We start from the raw sequence: 24223 nt of genomic DNA, 5'->3' as shown, positions 1-24223 counted from the left end.
GATGTTTTACTTGCAGAGTCAAAAAGAAAAATTACAATCAAAATATTTCAACTGAGCCCAAATTACTCAGCATTTTATAGGGCTTTTGGAATGCTTAACAGCAATGTAAATTGGTTTTCTACAATGATAGCTCTGGAAATCTTATGTCAAAGTAGAATGGAAAGTCTGCACAATCAGAAAGCTTGCTTTCAAGATATCTTGGTAGTTGACAACACAAAGTCTAGCAGAATAGATTGGCCACACCATCCTACCATCTTTGGAAATTAAACATTGCACCAAACAAGTGGTGTGTGTTTCATGAGCTCTTCCTTCTGGCTGAAGTAATCATAATTTAAGGTAAGCCTCAAACCAGTTCTTTCTGAGTGTTCGAATTCTTAGTACGAAGGTTATAAACATATGATCTGACAGGGCAAATTTGGCAGAGGCAACACCAAGAAAGACACTTGAAGTAGAGGTTGAAATGTTGACATCAACCTGAAATGGAAACAGGCATGATAACCATTTCCCCAATATCATATTTTGATCAAGAAATGGGAAATTAGCCCAAACCCTATTAACGCCCCTCTGAAATTAGCCTCTAAAGAGGTACATAGGAGAGTTGTGTGTAATTTTGGTCACTTGTGTATCACACTTAAGTTATATAACTGAATTCAATAAGACCAGTAAGTGTAAAATGTCACCCGATACGGTCATGTGTTTCCAGACAATAGTGTCCAAATTGTTCTTCGGGATACAGGGAGTCTACAATTCCAACTGTCTAGCCTAAAAAAATTCACAACAGCTGATTTTTAATGTCCTTCCATGTAGCCTAACAAGCCATTCAGTTGTAATGATTTCTATAAGACTCAACTGCAACTAAAGCTGTGCAAATAAAATGCAACCTTGCAAGTGTCACAACAGAGAACAAATCAGAAGATATCTGCACACCAAAACGTAAATTAATCCACCAGTGGACTTATTCAACCCCTTTGTTCCTTTCCAAACAGGCATCAACCTACCTTTTCCAAGTTGTTATCACGGCAGTGACTTTACAAGTTTGATCTCTGCACTTAAACATCAAACGGAGGCAGCAGAATCTGCAGATTGCAGCCAGGTAAAAATCAAAAATCTCAACCATGATGGCATCAACTATGTGTCATGTGAGTGAAAAGGAGCATCATGCAGGTACATCCACTCCTCAGCAGCTTTCTTCACACAAATATTTCAGTCTGTACATTAACTTGGTACATTTCTGCAGACACCTGACTTTCAATGAGTTACTGCTTGAGAATCAAAAATGTATTGTTTTGCACCACCACTGAATAGAAGTATTTGCAAAGGTGGGTCACCAATCAAAAGCATAAATCAATAATCAGATGGCCCAAAATGTAAGTGGTGAGTTTCCTCTGCCCAAATAAAGAAATGGCTTTGCAAGGTCATCCCTCTCAAATAATGTTTGCTAAAACACCCAACTGTGATTTAAACCATTTGCGTACAACCAAAAATTCAAATACCATGAGCCTTTATTTCATGACATTCCAACTATGGACATTTGAGAATATTAAGAAAATCATTAGAGCCAATGCAGGATCATTTAAAAAATAACCAGTTTTACAAAATCATCCCAGTTTCTGAAACAGAGATGCCTTTCTGTGCCAAAGTTAACAGTTAAATTGAATGAACGCAAGATGAAAAATACAGAAAAATGCAGTTGTATTCAAAATTGATGCCTGTTCTGCAGATTATCATCAGAACATTAGCTGCAAAGCACTACACTTACCACTATACAAGCAATGCATTTTTTTGAAGTTGTACCTACTATATGTTCCACAAATATAAATGCATAGCACCAACAAATGAATGTTAACATGAAGCCAAACTGTACTTTGTGCACAGAAGGTCCACTGATTCTTTGGAAAAGACCGCATATTCCAAACTGTATATGCAATGTGACCAGCATAATGTTGAGCTTTAACACACCAGTGTCCTTAAAGCAATGTCAAAATGGCAATGAGTTGGCAAAGTAAATTAGACACAAGCAATTTGGACAAGTCAGACAATGAGTTACACTTGCCATTTTATGTATGCAGTTTAAAGAGGTCGTGCAAGAGCAACAGAACAAAACACTAGTTCCAAGTATGCACAACTTTTCTGAAGATCAAAAATAAATTGAGAATATACCATAAAGACAAGCCAGACAAAAATCTCATTCTCTTGAGAATAGGAAGTCATCATTCTTAAAAAAAAACTAATTGGAGGAAAAGTATCTAATAGTCTCCTGCAGTTAAAGTCAAATCTAACCCAACAATCATTAGAGCTTTTCTTTTGAATCATTACCTCTTTGCAGGAAGTGGGAAAAAGCAAAATGGGCTTTGTTCTGCTTTAGGAAGCAGCAAACATTATAAAGGTTCTTGTTTGGCAGGGGGTGGGGGAATGAGATGCTGCCAAAGGGACCTTGTAAAGAAGGAAATTTTATATTTAGAGAATTTCACTTTGATCCCCAACTGTGATGTGATTCCAATTCCTTGAAGAACTAAAAAGTTGAAGGATTTTTAATGTGGAATTCCACTGTTGCAGCTGCTCATTGAAAATACTGTTGCATATAAATTTTCTTCTGAAATGAGGTAAATTGTAAATATAGATGATCAATGAGGAAAATCAGACAGGTAATTGTGGTCCTCTCATCCATTTAAGTCAGTATTGGACAACTTTGTTACCAACAAGCCATCAGATTCAGATATCAGATACACTTATGTTGCACAAAACATTGGAAAAACAAAACAAAGCCACCAAATTTGCCATTTGTCTGGCCATTTCTCTTTTAAAAGCAATACAAGGTTTTATATCTAAACCTACAAGAGCTGTTTCCTTTATTCATCACGGAATGCATTTTATTGACAAAAAACTGAAGATAACGGCGTATGTACAACTTGTTCTTTTACATCATGGTTCAGTTCAACATTTTTCCTACTGATCTCACCAAATAGATGTAAATGCAAAATTTATCAGTCTGCAAATTACAAAGGCGATCTTCAAATGTAACTGTACCAGTACAAAGATGCTTAATATGTTGCAACAGCAGAAATCCAGATCACACAAAGAACAATGCAGTTCTTACAATACTACTTAAGTAGTTTATGGGGACTTCTCACATTAGCTCACTGAGCAGACTTCAATCTAGTTTTGAGTTGAATTTGGTTCATGGGTCAATCAGCATGAATGCAGAGTCACATTGCCACTCAAAGTACCGTCAATTTCATCACAATATTGGCTACTTTTGAGACCCATTTTGCGTGGGAGCTGAATCTGTGCTCGTGAGTTAAGACCAATCTGTTCCAAATCCTGCCCTACTGCCTCAAACATTAAATTCTACTGGTACAGTACATTGTGGGATTGAAAACCCAAAACTGGAAGTCAGAGATGGAATATCCCAAGATGCACTGTGTGCAGTTACAGATGCTCAGTGAACCAATAAAAGTCCTTTCTCACTATACAATGTAGTGTTGCATACGTTTCAGATCTCCTCAACATCATTGCAAAAACACATCAAAAATTCAAATAAGCAATACGCATCGTCTTTTTAGTTAAAAAAAACAGCATCACACTTTTACTGATTCATTTTGTATCTTTTACAAAAAACTTACGGATATGATACAGTAGGATTATTGAGGCTTGGGTCATTAACAAGGCTGTACAATATTTCCCCAAACAGGGCACTCTCTATCCAGCATACATTTGCTTACAAATACATTTCAAAATGCTAGTTACTCTAAATCTCTACTAGCACTGCATGCTGGCATGAATACAATGAGCATTTCCCAGTGCCAGAAAGGAATACAGTTGCAGCTTGCATTTAAAAAAAACACTGTTACAAGAATTCATTCGACCTTTGAATGGGGTTACAAGGATCTTTTGTACACCTTTACAAACCAGCAAGTAACAAAATTTTAGAAAAGTATAATGCAGAAATTATACTAAGTGCATCAGCATTAAAAGTCTTGCATTAGCCAAATTCTACAGCAAGAAACTGGCAGCCTGTAGTGGTTTAAAAAAAAGAAAAAAAGTTCCTCCGAACTGATTTCACCACCCTTGCAGCATTAATGTGAACAGTGTGGGTACTAGCAGAACAAATAGATAACTAGCACACAAATGAGCTCCATAAACAGTATGATATCAAGCCTTGGGTCACACAATAGCACAAGTTCAAATTGAACACGGAAGTGAAACAACTTAACCTGCAATATGCCGTGTTATATACAGAGATTGGAGAGAATGGCTACTCTCAAACTCAAAAGTTTTGAAAAAAAATACCATGCCCAGAACAAAGGGTCAACATGCACATTAAGAACTGAGTTTTCAACTTACTTGTACCCTAGTTCCTACTATTTTCACTGTGTCTAATGGCAGCTGACAATGAAACCCAAGTGCACAAAATACTATAATTTACATCAATGTCCAACCTAGGTTTAGCTCTCAGTTTTAACTTGCAAGGTTAATTATCTGCCAAAGTTGCCAAAGACAGAGCTTCTATCCACTTAACATTCAGGGTTCCAAAACTTAAAATAATTGCATTGAACAAAGAATCATGGCTACATTAGCATCTAATATGCATCTGTGCATAGACTGGTTGCCTAAGTATGAGGAAGCTAACAGTTTCATGGATCTACACAAAACATCCATTTCTGCTAGGTCTACACTATCAGTGGCGCATTTACAATTTCCACTGGACATCTAAATATTTTCATCAGATTCCAAAAATTGGGGGTCAAAGTGTCAGTTGCAAACACTTGCAAGTTTCAGGCCAGAAGTTCAGATAACCTCCATGTTAAATAACTAAGCTTATGGGAAGCCTACACAAAGCTACAACCTTAATTTAGAATTTGGAGTTATCCCAAGACAAGTTTCACTTTCCTGGATCCCATTGGTCTGTCACTCAGGTCAACGACAGCTGACATTGCTTCATTGCAGGATTCAAAAGCAACCATTGCTTCACCTGTAGGCATGCCTTGCTCGTTGAATTGCAAGCACACAGAATCGGGAATCACACGGTAGCCATAAAAGAAATCTAAAATTTCATCCACAGATACTTTGAAGGGCAAATTTTGCACTTTAACCACTGTTGGGCTTTTGGTAGTTAAAGGACCACTTGCAACCCTTGGCTCAACACTTGCTCCTGGAAAACTAGTGACACTGCTGCTTCCAAATGCAGGCCCTCCTGTTGGGCCATCACCGATACTAACACTGACCCCTGATCCAGGACTCGGCCCTGGTCCAAATATGTTAGTCGATCCACTAAAGCTACTAACAGGGTTGAACGGTGGTACAGGGCCATTAAGATTGCTTGAACTGACAGTTGGTGAGAAAATGCTGTCACCTCCAACACAGGGGAGGAAAGGAGGATCAAGGGTCCCTTGGTTTGGATTCTTCTGGCTCTTGGTTTGAAATGGTGGATTTGTTTCCATTTCTTGCTTTTGTTCAAGAGTAATCAGTTGAAGAAATGCATTACGTCCATTTAACTTCTTGCGATGCAGTCGCTCAGCCTTCTGTGCCTCCTCTTCATTTAGAAACTGCACAAGGGCCTGCCCAAGCCCTTGGCCATTCGAGTCAACAAGAATCTGGACACCATTTTCTGCTAGTCCAATACCTTCCAAAAACTGGAACACATCACTTTTGGTTACATTATAAGGTATATTCCATATATGACCACAAATCTTTGGTGAACTAGACACTTCCTCAGTTTTCACTGTTACTTCTCTCTTCTGCTCATTTTGCACAAAGCTGTGCGCTCGCTTCTGAATGTTTTCTAGCTTCTCCAACATCGCTTTTTTAGTAATTGGATGAACCTGGATGAAGCGACTGCCCATGTACTGTTTGTGGCGACACAAAGCTGCCTGGTAATCAGTGTGAGTTTTAAATTCTACAAAGCCTTCACCTGTTGCTCTTCCACTTGGTCCATATACTATGTAGATGCTATCTTCTATGAGTTCCAGTTTATTGAAGAATTCCATGATGTGCTTATTTTCAGCCTCATATGGCAAGCCTTTCAAATAAACGCAGAACTCCTTATCATGAGGGGAGCGTGATCGTGATCGTTCACGTTTGCTTGGAGATTCAGACCGAGATGTATGAAATGGAGGTAGGCTCTGTCCATAATGCCCAATGGAAGGTGGGGGGCCCATGCTTTTGGGTGTACTAAAGCCAACAGTAGTACTAAGCCACTGCCTCTCTGTTGCAGGGAATACATTAGCAAATCTCTGGCCCATCATCATTTTTCCATGTCGCTTCAGAGCCTCAAATGTGTCCGAGGAACTATAAAACTTCACCATTGCATCTCTGCTATTGCGACCTGGATGATCTTTCATCATGTGCACTGCTTCAATTCGGAGTCCATGTAAAAATTCCCTTACATCTGATTCCATTGCAGTGTATGGCATCCCATAGATATGGGCATACACATCATCAGACTTAATTGGCGGTGGCCCTTTGTTAATTGAACTATGGGAATTCATGGGGTGCAGTGGATTTAATGAACCTAGAGGACCCATGTACATGGAACTTACACTATTACTGATGCCTAATGTAGACCCAGAACCATTCATTCCACTGGGCCCAGAGCTTCCTAGAGGAAGAGTACTACCTGCATTGATGGGCATGGGTGGTAAGCTTGGTATTGGAGGTATAGGTGGCATGGGAGGAATTGGAGCGAGAGGTGCTATAGGAGGAAGGGGAGGCACTGGTGGCAGGATACCAATTGGAGGAATTGAAGGCATAGGTGGCAGTGATGGCATTGTAGGTAAAGGAGGAAGTGGTGGTAAAGGTGGTACGGAGTTTATTGTATTCAGTGGTGGCATAGTGCTGGCTATAGTTGAACCCATGGTAAACCCAGGGCTGCTAAAAGTGGGATTGAGGCTCGAGGGTGTACTTCCCATGCTGGCAGCAGAAAAGGTGGGCACATTTTTATTCCCTACGTTCTCATGTAACGAGGAGGTTGTGGTGACCATAGTGGGAGTGTTTAAGTTAGGCATAGTTGTCGGTAAATTACCCCTTGCAGTAATACTAGTATTACTAGTTGGACCTGGTCTACTTGAGCCGACTGGTGGCATATCCACATTACCAGTTTCAAAACGCCTACGACTCAGCTCAATCATATTTTGCATTTCAGTTTTACTACTGAGTAGGAGTGATACTTTGGATCCTTTAATTGTACCCCCACCACGCATCATACCAAGCCGTGCATCTTCATCTGTGGAGAAAACGATGAAAGCCTCACCAAGTTCACCACCTACAATATGCACACCACCATCAGGAATGGTTAATCCAGAGAAGAAGTGGCGGATATCCATGGTCCCCGCCACAATGGGGAGACCCTGCAAGCGGATGACCACGGCCATGCTGAGCACAATCAATAACAACCACCTGCAGACGAGAAAGGCACGAACTACGTCAGACTTGTTAGAACAAAACCAGCCTAACCAGAAATGTAAAATGTACTTAGCATACAATATAAGCCATCACAGGAAACCGACTTCTTGCAGATATTGTACCAGTTTTAAGACAGGATTTTAAATCAACATTGCATAAATAAGTCCAACTTGCATAATACTAATTGCTCAGCAATTAAGAAACCACAACAGTAAGATACTTCCCTTTACCACTACAAATGGCATTTATTACAAAATAATAACGGACCAATACGAGCTTTACCAAAGAAAATACAACACTGAGCTACATAAGGAGACATTAGGACAGATAACCAAAAGCTTGGTTGGTCAATTACTAGATTTAAGAGTGAGAAATGAAAGAGGCTTTGCTCAGGAAGGAACATGCAGACTACAGAATCTAGAAGCTGAACAGTCAGCTACCAAAGATGGGACAGTAAGAAACCGGAATTAGAGGAGTCAGTGAGTGATGGATTAATTACATATAGGAGGAGGTGGTATCAAAGCAATTTGACATGGTGAAGAATTTTCAAAATTGAGTTATTGCCAGACCCAGATTCAACATAAGTCAGCAAGCACAGGGGTCATGGGTGAACATGGTTTGGGTAAGCCAAGATTTACAATTGGGGAGAATGTCCTGGAGCAACAGTCATGTCTAGAGGTAACAAAGGCACAAATGGGGTTTCCAGCTGATATCTGATGCAGGTTGTGGAAGCAGGCAGGCAGGCAGTCAGATGGGGACAGGAATGGTCTAGTTCAGTCTTAGCTGCATGGGAATGGGTTTGTAGTGCTGTTCAAAGACAAGTGTTCAGAAAATCAGTACTATGAAGTGGAGTGAAGCTATGCTTGTCCTTCTGCTTATTGAACGATCAGTATTGGACAAGTCAGAGTGGAGAGTGTTTTTAGCATGCAAATCAAATCTGACATTTCTGGCATATGTTTTTTTGAATGGCAAACCTTCTTACAGATGCATTGCAATTTACAATATTGAATATGAATGCAAAAACAAGTAACTGCAATTCAGATTTCAAATCTATCTCAGCTTGTAAAGCATACCAGAATTTGCAACAGTCAGACTACTATAGTAAGCAAACTCAAGTTTAGTTGATACACAACTATTCTGGGTTTGTTTCTGTGCTCATTCCATGCTAATAGCCAATTCTGCAAATTTTGAAGATAGGATGATCACACATGGTTTTGCAAACTTAACACTTCTGAATAACAATGTTGCAGGTCAAACATTAAAATTCAATGCCAATAAAGAGCACTGCAGACAGAATTTACAGCTTAAAGCAGAGTCATGTGTCTGAATTTAAAAATAAAATCTTCAAACAAAATAGCCAATAAATTGGAGTCTGACATATTTAAATCATGTTAATCTACCAAACCTCAAGGTAAATGCCCTTTTACTAATACCAATTAAAATGGTAAATCTCAATGTTTCAGCTCAAAATTTTAAAGCAACTAAGTTGGAGCCTGCATAAATTTTAAAATTCTATATCTAAAACAACCTGTACAGAAGAGAATCTTACCTGTAACCAAAACAGTGGCGTTTCCCTTAAGCAGCTGAGGACACCAGCCAATCCTGTTGTCAACCAATTTAAACCAACTTTACAGACTGCAGAAAGAATAAACGGGATGACAAATCAATGTCTGCAATATGCAAAGCAATCAGCCTGTTGGCGTGTACATGAATGTCACCACGTAAGACCACATCTTGTGGAATCAGTTCAAGCTGAACATTTCAGAATTCCTCAACTTTCCATGTTATGCAACATTAACCATCAAATCTCCCCTAGCTAAATATAAAGGGAGACTGAATTCAAGGCAATAATCAAGTCTCCATAGCCAACTGAGGGGGAAAGCAACACAGGAAATAGGAGGCTACTCAGCAAAAGAGAATTCCCTGGATTCGTTTCATGGAAACTTGTGAAAAGATTTTTCCGAAGTTCAATCTTCAATGCAGTACAACTCCATGGATGCCTGGGACCTTCCTTTTTCTTACTCAAGTAGCCACACTAGCATAATTCTAGACCAGAGGGGTCAGAAAAGTTAGCAAACCTTGCTGACACAGCCAAACACAAACCCACCATGGTCTAACGCACACAATCTCCAGAGATTAATGGACAACAGCCAAGTTCTTGTTAGTACAAGAACTGCTGCTTACTATCACAAGAGTGGTACCCTTCTGTTCAACTCACTAAGATAAACTCTGAAGAATAGGGATTAATTCTGGGACTTCACTGGTCTGTATAGTTCAGCTATTTCACACTGAGCTGCAGCAATTTGGAACAATACACACGTCCTAATTTGAAGCAATGAGGTTTGGCATTTGAATTTGGTAGATGACAGAAAATGTTGGATTTAATAACTGTTGTATAACTATACTATGTTCATGAAGATTTTAAATTAGAAGACTTGACATTGTCCACAGCAACGAGGTGAGGGACGATGTATTCTACCAAAGAACAGTTCAGGCTTTCTACAATGCATGACCATTACCTATTTAGAAATATCATTGACCAGTTTCTAATATAAGCAATCTATTTGCAATTTGTTACCTTACCAAGAGAAACTTCCACAAATACTCCACAGTTTAACAAGCTAAGAGATTTTTACAAAGTTTCACCTGTATAAATTTACCTTAAAAAAAACAAAATTATGCTTGCAATCAGACTCCAAAATTTCTGAAATTCACTGGCCAGGGTTGGGAGAAATTGTATGCTATTAACAATCATTTGATTTACAATGTAAATGTTCGGGTATATCATTAGGTTTGTCAATTTTTAAGAGTAACATGGTTCATGAAAAATATTGTGGTAAAAGGCAATTTAGCTTCATGATGTAAATAATTTAGAAGTCATGCATTAAAATTGACTTGAGAATTCCTGTATTATGCTTAATTATTCCACAAGAAGCTAATTGCTCAAAAGCATTTACCCAATGTGTAAAAATTGCCCCGAAAACAAAAGACCATAATAGGGAATGAACAGTTAACTGGGGTGACTTTGATAAAGGATTAGGCTTAGGACTGATAACATAAGACAACAATCTCAGAGCAATAGCTGCAGCTGTGAAACTTGAATTACAGTCATCATCTGAACCCAGAGTTTAGAGTCACCATAGTACTTTGAAAAAAAATGTCTGTTACAAAGCTCTTGACCGACTGGTAATATTATTACCAATAGCTAGTGCTGCTTCAGGTCAAGAATGCGTTTAGGGATTTGCCGTGAGGAATAGAAATCGTGAAAAACTGTGTGTTTCAGTGAGAATCCATATCATCAGAAGTGGCATACTCAATTAGAAATTTAAACTTTTGCTAACTATAATGTGATTATGTGGGTAGATGCAATATGTTCTTTCCAGAGCACTTTTTGGTCTACCCTTTTGTTTAACCAGTAAATATAAAGAAACAAAATGGACAATCACTATTTGAAATCTTGAAGTTGATGGCAAGTCATTTAACGTGTGACTCAGTTAAGAGAACAAAAATCAGACAAAAGACCTTAGATTCTATCTTACCTTTGCCCCTACACTCGTATCCTGACTAATGTTAACTAAAATTTGTACAAGATACAGTGACATGCTCTTAAAGATCATTCTAGAGGCGCACACAAGGCTGTCAGTGGCAGCATGTGGTAGAGTTAGCAAGCCCGAGCAAGAGATTCAAAAGTTTCATTGCTCCAGGCTCCTACACATCCTCAATGGCTGTGGAAAAACATTCAATGCAACCTAGCAAGTGAAATTTTACTTCAGAGTAGTGAGGGAAACCAAGTTAACACTGAGTCCAGTATGACTTGTTCATAATGAATTTGAAACATGTCTCTCCACAGATGCTGCCAGACCTGCTGCGTTTTTCCAGCACTTTTTGAATTTGTTTCAGATTTGCAATACCAGTAGTACTTGGCTTTCATATGCCTAGAACTTCAATACAATCCAAAACTACAGTACGATGTAAGAAGATTTTTAACTACCTCCCCTATTTTAATGATACAAAACTATCTTCCTAACATTACTGAATCCAGTCTAGTTTGTTCTACTGTTTAATGTACGGAGTTATGACAAATAAGCCTAAAATAGAGAACATTGGTCTTAAAAAATTAATGATACTTAGATAAATGCTTTTCATGCTCAATGTTGTTAGAACACGAATGCATTATTAAAGTGATTTTGAAGCTAGTTGTGTGCGTTTTCAAAAGTGTGTGGGAACTGTATTGGAAATAGTCCCAAAGTGCAGCAGAAACTGAAATGATAAACTGACTGGCTTCTTCCCATGTATGCCCTTCAATGATTAAAACAGGGATCATTGAAGTTTCTTTTAAAAAGAATTCTGATCAGACGTGACACTGCCAAACCCTGAATAAAGCTTCTATCCTATACACAAAGTAATTTCCATTCAACCACGAGCACTGGCACGGCAATTCCACTTCCTTCATCAGTCAGCCTGGAGGCAGAAGTGAACCTGCCAATTTAGCATCAATTCTGCCATCTTGAAAAGATAACTTCAATTAAATTTTTACAAAGCAGTGGAATCTGAGAAAATTAAAAGTCTGAATTTTAACCTGTATACCCAATTCGATTTTTATCACCCACGTTCTATAAATGAAAAAAGTTAAAAAACAAGAACAGTGTGAACACCTCAAAAGACCAACCTATGTTGGTAAAAGAAAATGGTGACATTTTCTTCACATATAAATAATTGTTAATTACTGAAGTAAAAACACTATGGAATCAACAAGATATTAAGTACTGGATGTTCTAAAGGGGAAGCATCGTAATCCCCATAAATTAATGATTTTATGCCATTCTTTTGTCACTTATTAAACACAGAATACCAATTTTTGTGGCTAAAGAAGTTTCTCAATAAACTACTAGATTAAGTAGTTAATAACTGTATAAGGACTAAGTCAATTTTGCTCCAGCATACTATACAAAATTGTAAACTCTTACTGTACTATTACAATAAAAAAGATCAGCAAGTGCAGCCAGGTTTCCTTAGGTTACTACAACTATACCAAGAATTTCAGCAATGTAAAAAAAATGAAAAAAGCCATCCATGCATCCTCAATTGTGTGAAGCACCTAGAGATTCTACTACAGATTTGACTTTCCAAACATGGCTGTTTGGAAAACAGATACAGGGTGCAATCTTGGAGGATATGTACACATTACAAGGACAAATCAAAGCAACTGCTTATTAAAGTCAGTCACATCAATGCAATTTACCCTGTAGGGCTCTACCATCATTGCACTAACCAGAATGACAATACATTTCCTGGTGAACCAAATCCAACTACGCATCAATCAGCACAGCCAGACTGGCCAATCCATTGGTAGGCCCGTCAGAGAGCACATGCATTTGCTCCATATTTGTAGCTGTTCCACTTTAATGTGGTTATTTACATTCAATGTATATGAAACAAAATTACTACTTCTTGCTCAAGTGCAGATCTGGCCATTTAACCAGCTTAAGATTTCCACCCCATTAAAAACAAGTGTAATAAAGACGATACTGAATAATGCATAGATGGTGCCAGACCTGCTGAACATTTCCAGCATTTATAATTTTGTCTCTGATTTTTTTTTCTTTCAGTTCTCATTTCAATGCATCATTCCAGATTATCTCTGGATTTAGCAAAACTGAGCCAACAGGCATACCAAATATTGCTTCACGTGAAGGCTGTGGAAACCAAAATGCAATTATAGTGAACATCTCAGTGTGCATTAGAGCGGATTACAAAAATTAAAAGCATAATCAACTACTGGTGTAAATGCAGGAAACAGAACAGCCAACTCACACAGCAAGATCCCACAAACAGCAATTACTAATCTTGACTCAGACAAAAGTGGTACCCATCATGTCATAGATGACACCAGTACTTCAATTCTGGCACAGGGTGGCTAATAAACATCAACAAAAACGTAACTCCACCTCACACAGGGAGATTTACACCAACTGTAAATTTGAGAGAGACTGACTCTCCCATCAAATTGAGCACAGCAAGGCCACAAGGAAGTAAGGTGAAAATTAAAATGTCTCAACAAATGCCAATACACATACATAGCAATCAGCAAAATCAATATGGACCATCAAGTCGTCTTTGTTCAGGATAGGCAACAGAATCATTGCCTAAGAAACAGGAAAAGCAAGTGATGTAGTCCAACTAAATGTCAAACAGACCATTACGGTAACAAAACACAAATTAATCCGAACACCAGTTCACTGGTATTTACCATCTCTCTGCCACAAACAAAACCAGAAGTATGCAAGTCGAGGAATCATCCGTAGCCTTTACTCAGCTGAATTGCAATGCCAGTTATGAAAGCAGTGAACAAGATACTGGCAATTAGCTCAATTCACAACAAAGTGCACAATTATACTTAGAGGAAGGATTAAGAAAAATACAAACATTTGCATATTTAAACTCTGTAAATCACCATTCTGTTCCAAAATAACTTGCTATACAACACAATTCAACACAAACAAAACAAGAAAACAGAATAGGAACTTTTCCCAGAATGACATGAGACAAAATAACCATCACTTTGAAAAGTTCTAAACCACAATCAAATTCTAATAGCATCATCATTTATTGTGAAGCAAGATTTTCCAACCAGAAGAAACTGATCATTAAAAATTCTGAATACAACATGCACCAGCAACAAATTGTAGAGACAAACTAAATCTTCACGGAAGCAACTCGAAAAGAGCACTTAACTGCAGACTTAAAATAAGCTTTACACAATTTTAAATTGGATTCAGTTAAAGACACCTTCTTCAATGAATACACATTCAAAAATCTTTACAAAAGCCCTTGTTAAAAATTCAATAGCTTGAACAATTAAACATACCTTTGTAGAATTACCACAAAATTAACATATTATAACCCAGGAGATCTGCTGTACTAAATAGTTTGAGTTCTCAAATACACTTATCTGAAGTGATAAGAATACCACCACAACTTGTTCATTTTCTTAAAACTGTACCACCACTGTTCAAAGAAAGCAGGATCTTGCAATTTTACCACCAGCATATTAAGTAGAATTAAACTCCATAAATGCCACAAAACTTTAGTTCATTAAATCAGCTTGTACTGTTTGATACATCATTCCAAAACAAAACCAAAGTGATCAAAGTTTATAAATTCCAAGCTCAAATAAAATTCTGCTGCAAATACTACTTGACCTATAAAAAATAAAACGGACCTGCCAAATCATTAGCTTCAATCAAAAGGTTGACTCATTTTAGATCAATTCCATTATTCAAGACAACTGATGCATTATTTGTTCCACAAAGCAATATAAACAATTGCTAGCACCCATTTGCTGCAAATTTCCACTCCATCTTTATCAATTCCTTATAAAATATAATAAACATAAATATGCATTTCATTCCAAAACAGACAGACAGACACCACTTTCAATCATTTAGAGATTTATTTAACACTGTGCTTGAGACCACCTGAAGCCTCAAATCACTTCACAGGCAATAAATTACTTTTTGTAGCAGTCACTATTGTAATATGGTACATACAGCAGAAAGCCAAATCCTTTGAAAGCCACAATTATCAAACCAAATTCACACAAACAATCCAGAAGCTTCACAATTTGAAACGTAAATCTACAGATTTAAAACTGAAGTCTCATATAGATTCTGAATATTTCTCAGTACAAGCTACTGAACAGAATACCGTAAAAATCAACCTATTGCTTAGGAATGCCACAGTGACCTTGAAAACATTAAGTACGTACATCCCACCAGAAAACAGATGATCTGTCCTTTTCAGATCCGAAACAGATATGAACACCATTCCAATATCAAGAAAGCAAACAACACTACCTAACAAAACGGAAACAATCAGTCCTGAAAACAATCAACTTGAAATGTAACAGTTCAAATTTAGTTCACATTTTCATATCCTTAGTGTAGGAGGAAAAAATTGATTTTCTTTGCTCTATATTAAAATCATCCTCATGATGGAGGATTTCAATGCCATCATTAAAACACTCCAAGATCACCTTTAAAGCTGCTTATATCTCACACAAGAAAATGCATTGCACTTGAAAAGTGAGCTTTAATCAGTTAGAGACATGGAATCAGACAGCATAGAAAGAGACGCTTTAGTCTTGAGTCAGCCATATTGACCAAGTTTTCCAAACTAAACTAGAACCATTCATTTATTTGCATTTGGCCCACATCCAGAGGTGAGAAGGCAGGTAGTGAGGATGACAAAATTAAATTATTTTGGTCAAATGAAATCAAAAACAGGGCTCTTCAGTTACAGAAGCCTGATAGTCAGCACAGACTATGGATTAAGTTTGAGACTTCAATTAAAAAAGGCTGAAGGATTCCACAAGTAACCAGAAGAATCGGAGGACTGGAAGGAATGGAAAGACACCAAAGACAGCTGGGCAAGGGAACAAAAAGCTGCATCAATTGATATCCAATGGACCTTTTAAGGGGTAAAGTTGCCACAGCAGTGATGTGCTGAAAATGTGTTGCTGGTTAAAGCACAGCAGGTTAGGCAGCATCCAAGGAACAGGAAATTCGACGTTTCGGGCGACAGCCCTTCATCAGGAACCTACAGCTGTGATGTGACCTACACTGAACAGCAACTGAGATTAGTTTTGATTCACAGGATGTGGTTCTTTTGGGCAATGCATACAATTATTGCCCATACAAGTCAAGGTGGTGAAACAAAGGAATGAGTTACTGTGCAATTTCAAAAATCAGTTAGTCAACTACATTTGTTTGGGACTGAAATTCTATATCATAAGAACAGAAGGAGACCCCTTGAGCCTGCCCAGCCACTGAATAGGATCATGGCGATCTGACATTCCTCACATGCACTTTCCTGTTCTCTCCCCATACCCTGGATTCCTGACTGTTCAAGAATCTCTTTCAGCCTTAACTTAATGCAAGGACTATACTGGGCAGCACAGTGGCATAGTAGTTAGCACCAAGGACCCAGGTTTGATTTCAGCCTGGGTGACTGTTTGGAGTTTGCATCGTTTCTGTGTCTGCAGGGGTTTCAGCCAGGTACTCTACTTTCCTTCCAGAAGACAAAGATGCGCTAATTTGGTGGATTGGCCATGCTAAACTGTTGAATAGTGTTCAGGGAAATGCAGGCTAGGGGAGTTAGCCATGTAAATTCCGGATTATTGGGATAGGGCAGTGGGTCTGGGAGGGATACTCTTCAGAGGGTTAGTGTAGAATCAATAGGACAAATGGCTTCTCACCGCACTGTAGGGATTCTCTGCTCCAAGGCAAGGAGTCCAGACTTTAAAAAACCTTTCGAGAGAAGAAATTCCTCCTCATCTCAGTCTTAAATTAGCACCCTTAATACTGAGACTATGTCCTCTGGTCGTAGATGCATGAAGGGAAACATTCTATCAGTATTTACCCTTCCAGAAACCAATATATTTCAGTGAGACCACCTTTTATCCTTCTAAACTCCAGTGAATACTTTGTACGCAAGACAATTTTTCCATCATCCTACAGAACCTTCCAATGAAATGACATCGCTTCTAAAATAAGGGGACCAAAACTGCCCCCATAATAACAGAATGGCTACAGCACAGCAGTCATTTAATATCAGTTTGCCTGCTTTATTTTCTTAGGTAGTAGATAGTTGAAAATGTGTTGCTGGTTAAAGCACAGCAGGTTAGGCAGCATCCAAGGAACAGGAAATTCGACGTTTCGGGCCAGAGCCCTTCATCAGCCCTTCCTGATGAAGGGCTCTGGCCCGAAACGTCGAATTTCCTGTTCCTTGGATGCTGCCTAACCTGCTGTGCTTTAACCAGCAACACATTTTCAACTGTGATCTCCAGCATCTGCAGACCTCACTTTTTAGGTAGTAGATAGTCTGAACCACTGTCTGCATTAAAAAAAAGTCGTCACCTTTGACTCACTGATATTTATAGCAGAGTAAGATACCATTCAGCCCACCAAATCCATTCTCAAAGATCTGACAATATTAATCCCTTTTTCCAGTTCTTGCCCTGTAGTCCCAGAGGCCACGGCAATGGCAATAAATTTCTAAATATGTTTATATGTTAAAAGAGTTTGTCTCAACTACTCCTTCAGGCAGAGTTCCAGACTCTAACGCCCTCAGAGTTAAAAAAAAGTCTCAACTCTCCCTTAGTTCTTACTTCTCATCCGAAATCTGTGCTCCCTAGTTACTGACCCCTCTACTAAAACTGTCTTCTTATTCCACCTATGCTTCACTATCAGATCCCCTTTGAATCTTCACTATTCCAAATAAAAGAACCCCAGCCTGCCAATATTTCCTCAACATAGGCTGTCGAGCTGAAGCAGCATTCTGGTAAATCTCCTCTGTCACTGTCTAGTGCAAACTTATTTCTTGCTATAATGTGGTGACTAAAACTGCATGCATTATTTGAGTTGAGGCCTATTTAAAATTTTACACAGAATTAAAACAAAGCACTGGACCTTAGTTCCAAAGAAGTCTTTCTCTGCCAGACCTGCTCAGTTTTCTCCAGCATTTTAGATCTCCAGCATCCACAATATTTTGCTTTTATTTCATTTTTTATACACCCAGCATAACCTTCTAACTTTTGGCTATTTTTCATTATTTCAGTTCTATTCCACTGTCTAGATCCCCTCATGATTTTGAACACTTCTTTCAAACATTCTCAAAGAACAACCCCAGATTCTCCAATCTATATGCTCCTTTCACATTGCCACCTAGGCTATTATAGCAAGCATCCTACTACAGGCTCCAGTTCTCTCTATGCCGTTTATTTTCAGTGTCCCTACTTTTTGGTTATCTCCTTGAGGTTTTTTGGGGTCAATAATTTTGCGAGGGCCAAGCTAGAGAAAAACTGCTTCCATCAGTAGAAAAATCATTGATCATGGACCAAGTTTTAGTACTTCTTAGCAGCAGGAAGAGGAATGGAGAAATACCCTCATGCAGAGGGTGGTAGGATCTGGAACTCTGCTCAAAAATATGATAGATGCAGACATCCTCACCATACATAAACTCTTGAGGTGTCACAACTTAAGATTAGGATGTTGCATGGTCTGGAGGGAAGGTCTTATGAGGAAAGGTTGAGAGACTTGATCTGTTCTCATTGGAAAGAATGCGGCTAAGAGAGGATTTAATAGAGACATACGAGATGATCAGAGGATTAGACAGGGTAGACAGTTAGAGTCTTTTGCCTCGGGTGGTGACGCTAGTTTCTATGAGAGGACACAGCTACAAATTGAGGGGTGATAGATTTAAGACAGATGTCAGAGGCAGGTTCTCTACTCAGTGTAGTCAGGGCATGGAATGCCCTGCCTGCCAATGTAGTTAGCTTAACCACATTAGGGACACAAACAATCCTTGGATAAGCACATAGATGATGATGATGGAATAGTGTAGGGGAATGGACTTAGATTAGTTCACAGGCCAGTGCAACATCAGGAGCCAAAAGGACTGTTCTGCGTTGTTTTGTTCTATGTTAAACTGACTAGCATTTGTAACCAACACAGAGACAGTGGTCCAACTGGCTACCTCCTATGTCATAATCTTTGTTTTCTTTCTACAGAAGTAAAATCTCTAATCCCTGGAAGCCCATCAGAAACTTTTTGAGCATTGCTGCATCCCCGCTAAAGCTTATTCAAGTAAGCCAGATATAATGTGGTGCATTGACTAAATTAGGTTGAGGCACTTCAGGTTTATGTTGGCATCAAATCAGATTTCACCCATAGGGGAAAATAATTTCTTTCAAGGAGTGATAACAGAGGAAAAAAAATAATTTTTAAGCAAATGGCAAAGCAATAACTCTTTTTAGGAGATTATATAACATACACTTTAAATATTAAAAGCCAAAACTTTGCATCAAAAACAAATAATGCACACAATATCCCTTACCAGTCAGAACTTGAAAACTAGTATGACTTTCAGTCCAAATCGTACTGCACATACCTCATCTATCTTTTAGAGCCACTTGCCAGCAAGTTAGAAAGCAGAATTGGGACCAAAATAATTCATGCGATCAGGATTAAATGCCTAAAAAACAAAGGCTGAACAGGCAAAGTTTAACAATATGGTTGACATCAGAATTCTAATCAAATCTCAAATCATTCTATTCAATTTATCATTTAGAACATTAACAAAGTTTAAAACTTAAATGTGTGCTACTGATATTTCTCCTGGTGTAAAACTTGAAAACTTATCAAGTAAAAGCAACTCATCACTTATTGTTCTCCTAAACAGAACTACATGCATCTGCTTTTAATAAGAACCTTGTTGTACGGTTCAGCAAACCAGAAATTATAGTTTGGTGGGTGGAGGCTTGGAAAATTGCAACATTACTTTTAGCAAACAAATTCATCACAGTCAGATTTCACAATATATTCACCTGCATGCAACATCATGCAACTGCCCCTGAAATAACCTTATTAATAGAGAAAAGCAGGTCCCACAACTGACCAGCCTACTGACACTGGCGTGAAGAGTGACCATTGAGGCTTGTCTATAAAAACTATGGAGATGCATTTCAATCAGGTATATTCAAGGGGAAAACAAAACTGAAAAGGGATCACTTGCACGCAGACTCCCTCCACACTGCTGCAGTCATGTGGAGGTGCCGGTGTTGGAATGGGGCGGACAAGGTCAGAAGTCACCACACCCAGCTTATAGTCAACATGTTTATTTGAAATCACAAGTGTTTGGAGTACTGCCCCATTGTCAGGTGAAGTGAAGCGAAGCAGATAGGTACAGAATTTATTGGCAGAAAGATCAAAAGATCGTACAAATGGTGTGATGGAATGGTGCAATCAACAAGTCTCACAAGACTATGGACATTACTCCTGATAACTATATTTACTTTCAAACCACTAGGAGGCCAAAACTTTATTAAATCACACCGCTGCTTGAACATTCATTTGAAGAAAAGAACTGTGGATGCTGGAGATATGAATCAAACTCAGAAATGAGGAACCTATTATCCGAAGGACACTGGCAGGGAGTACAGTTAACCGAATTGTGGATAATTGAATGTCAGACTAAAGTTTAGCCAAGCATTGGGATCTTGCAATCTTGCCAAATAATCCAATATTCGGACAATCGCTGATCCTCTGTAATTGTTTCAATTCAGCTTATTTTAATGGCCGTTTTAAAATTTATCCATAGACATAAAAGGCGTTTGTCAAAACAAATTCCTTAGTAACCACAATTCCACCAATGGAATAGGTGGTCCATAATAATCCATTAAAACAGTTTTTAAAGTTGTAAAATAAACAAAAGGATTGTACCAATAGCATTTGTTTTGGAGACAAATGTGTTAAGGTCTCCTATCATGTCACTCATCCTCACCGTACCTAACTTGTTTGCCCTGCAAATTAATACTTAGTTCTAAAACAATATTTTGGTTGACTTTGCTAAATTTTGAAACTGATACTGGAATCCAGAAGACCAATATTTAACGTAAAATGCAGAAATATCATTCAACAAATTTCATGTTAGACACTCCACCCATTTTCAAATTTCAGTGAATTCAATTTAAGAGTTAATTCTGGATTCATAACCACCAAAAATTTGATTGAGATTGGTCTACTCGGCATGTTGTACATTAGTGAAAAGATGATAATTCTACTGATATGCTTAACACAAAACTGTGCTTTAGATAAAAAGATTGTGCTTTAGGCTGTTTGACCACCTTTAAAATTTATAATTGAAAATAGTTTCTAAAGCTGCAAAAGGAAAATATAACACAGCCTGACTCCATACCATACTTCATTAAGGTTCTCAGAGATCAACACAACGCAAGACTCAAGTCTCCAAATTCCTGGTGGAATCATAGGAATTTCAGCACAAGGCATCATTCAGCCCATCATCCCTGCGCCAGTTCCACTTTGGAACTAACGCCTCTAAACAATGGCTTTGCTCTCTGTACATTTTGCTTTTGTTCAGATGTTTATCTAATACTATTTTCAGAGACTGATCAACAGTATTTCAGCAGATCTCTACTAGCATGAAAACTTTCCAAATTCACTTAACTGTGTGCATGAGACACAGATGGGGAGAGCGAGAAAGGAATAGAGGGAATAAAATTACACGAGATTTGAACACTTCCTTTTGAATTGAAATTTGTAAAAATCTGAAGATTCTCAGGGTAGTCAAGATAAGAAAAAACACAAGATCAAGCTCTGATGAGGTTTTAAACTGATAGTTCATTTCAACTGATCAAGTAACTACTATACCACATAGGTCAACAAGTGGCTAAATCTTAGTGGGCAGTTGGGACAGTGGTTGTTGAATACAGAGTCTCAGAAAGGTGTCAGTCAAATTGCCCTGCCAATCTTGACATCAGACTTGTTGAATTGATGGTCATCCAATCGAAGCAAGAAAAGTCAATTCGTGCCTTGAAACTTTAACCAAAAGGGCTAATAAGAGAGAGAAACAGCAAATTGTTTGGTCCTTCAAGCCTTCTCCACTATTCAGTAGCTGAGTTAGTAAGTAGATACAAGAAAATTTGTAGAGTAAATAAACTGATACATTAGGATCTCTAAAAAGAGCTTTTCCAACAGTGTAAAATTAATCTTTTCTACAATTAAGATCAGGGAATTTTAATATTTTCAGTTTAAAATATTTCTAAAACTCTTCATCGCTGAAGTTTACTGTATTTTTCAGTAGTGGCATCAATTTTTTTTCCACAAATGCTTAAAAGTCCTCATTACTCCAATTTGAAATTTCAGCCAATATTCAGTTTAGGATTTTGGGTAGTTAACTTAGTGACAAAAATGAGCTTATTAAAGTATCCAAACATGTTGGCCTGCACCAACCAGAATTTACCAGATGCTAATCAATTGTTATTTAAAGCAGTGGAGATTATGCATATTTATGTTGAGAGACAGAACATTAAGTGCCCAGAATTAAAAGGAAGATACTGTACTTTGCCAAGCCAATTTAAAAACAACACCAAATGAAAAATGGCAAAGTTGATTCAAAATTAACTAATGTCCCAAATGAACATTCAAGTACCACAGCTGCAATATAAAGCTAAATTATTAGAGGCTCATCCTCTAGTTGCAGTCTCTAAGCTGGGATATACCTGATTGGTGAACATCACAAACAATTGTGCCAGCAACAATGGATGATCTTCACAAAATATTTCCACATCATACATCCAAGTTCAAAATAAACAAAGTCTGTAGTAGTGCAAATGCTGTCAGTTGTGTTCTAATTTTCAGGAGTGTTGTACTCCTGGTTTCAGATGATGTTTACAAAAAGACTGTCACATACTTCAGCATTTATAGTATGATGCATTAGATTCATATCACTAACTAAAAGCCAAACCATCACAGCTTTTATGCATTAACATTTAGTTAACAAAAGCACCAAGCACATGTTAGAAAACATGGCAAGTACCAAAACCTAATGCCTCAATTAGATTGAATGTGCACAAGAACAGGGTTACAAATGTGTTCATAAATAAGTTTAATTTGTGCTTAACATAATATGAAACTGAGTAACACTATTAGAATAGACACTAGGCAACTAAATAGCACTTGGTCAAAACTGCTTCAGGGACAAGCAATGTGACAAATTACACAATCTAACAAGGTTTTACAACAAGCAACACAAACAAACCAGATCTGGCTGACATCCATTTTACAGCAAGGCCCTAAATAAAGAAAATAAAATGTTAAAAATGCAAGTAGTATACAAATCAATACTAAAAAAAATCAAAAGATCACAGGTCCAACCAGCCTGACATGAACAAGGTTAATGCACATAAATACCCTACCATTTCAAGAATATTTTCCTTCTGCTCAAACTTCATTCTTTTTTACTTTGTGATTCTAAAAAAAACAATCCAATTTGTTCCACACAGATCCATTTAGCAAAAAAAAACTCTGATCAGCAAGCCATGGACCAACACATGCAGATCATTAGACGGGATACATTACATGAGATTGCACTTTGAGAGTAAATATCCTTTACAGCTTTTAAAAACGTGCAGTATCCACAAAATGAAACCAGTAAATACCTGCAGAATATTTGAGACACAAAATCTGGATCTTGAACAGTTAAAAAAAAAACAAGGCCAATGTTTTAATTTGCCTTCAGGATTAAACAGTATGTGGTTGGCTCTGAAATCCTCCTTTCGATTTTAGACAGAAATACCACTTGCTTTTAAATATTACAATAGAGCCCAAGAGGTATGTACTGAGTGATTTAAGCTGTGTGCCCGAGCTTTAGGAAGAATCCTCCCCACAACTACCCCACCCCCACCCCACTTCGACCCTGGGTGTGGAAGGAATTGACCCACATCTCTCCCCGTCTCCTCCCCCTGGTCTGGGCTCTGGGAGGACTCGTGCCCCACTCCCCAACTCCGGATTCCTTCGACGGTCCCTCTTGCTGCGCATGCACACTCTTTGTCCCCCTCCCCCCGCACACGCACAAAGCGCCGTATCGCCCTCACACAAGCCACCGCAAATTCAGACTCCATTCCACTAAAACCCATTCACTGTAATAATCCAACCAGCAGTGAGCAGAGGGAGACCCGGGGGGGGGGGGGGGCTGGGGGAGAGGCCTACCCGGGCGCCCTCCCGCGGGGAGGCCTAGTTGCTCGGTCCGCCGATAGGCCCGAGCTCGGAGTTACAGAGAGAGGGAGAGAAACAGCGGCATTTACTGACAGACAACACAACTCATTCCCGGCCCCGCACGGCCGCAGGAAGCCGAGTCAGCGATGCCCTTACCGGTGACACGGGATCTAAAGGATTAACTAGGGGTGGGCCTGAGGGTTTAAGCGAGCGGACGCCCTGCTGCTCTCCCGCTCCCGCTCGTTTCC

General features: G+C 38.5%; 2 protein-coding genes across 4 annotated transcripts in view; both read right to left on the bottom strand.

The window, feature by feature from the left end:
- Positions 1-24223, bottom strand: part of LOC132823029 (copine-1-like) — a 95223-nt gene extending 71000 nt beyond the window's left edge. For both annotated transcript variants that reach the window (XM_060836568.1, XM_060836566.1), the window contains exon 1: positions 24132-24223. The gene's annotated coding sequence lies outside the window, so the exon portion shown is untranslated. The remainder of the gene's footprint in view (positions 1-24131) is intronic.
- On the bottom strand, positions 1506-24221 carry rbm12 (RNA binding motif protein 12). Of its 2 annotated transcripts, XM_060836564.1 has the most exons (3): positions 24132-24221; positions 8951-9036; positions 1506-7395 (listed from the first exon to the last, which is right to left on the bottom strand). In XM_060836564.1, exon 3 carries the CDS (start codon positions 7368-7370, stop codon positions 4866-4868), a length of 2505 nt encoding a protein of 834 aa, XP_060692547.1. In that variant the 5' UTR covers positions 7371-7395; positions 8951-9036; positions 24132-24221; the 3' UTR covers positions 1506-4865. The 2 variants fall into 2 exon arrangements, with proteins under 2 accessions (XP_060692547.1, XP_060692548.1); XM_060836565.1 differs by lacking the exon at positions 8951-9036 and having other exon boundaries at positions 24132-24207.

This window comes from Hemiscyllium ocellatum, chromosome 15 (assembly GCF_020745735.1).
Source record: "Hemiscyllium ocellatum isolate sHemOce1 chromosome 15, sHemOce1.pat.X.cur, whole genome shotgun sequence".
NCBI lineage: Eukaryota > Metazoa > Chordata > Chondrichthyes > Orectolobiformes > Hemiscylliidae > Hemiscyllium > Hemiscyllium ocellatum.
Note: the sequence above shows the minus strand (reverse complement) of the source record. Positions and strands in the feature narration are given on the sequence as shown.

Coding starts and splice junctions, on each gene's coding strand:
- rbm12 (XM_060836564.1), bottom strand. CDS start 7,370: ATGGCCGTGGTCATCCGCTTGCAGGGTCTCCCCATTGTGGCGGGGACC.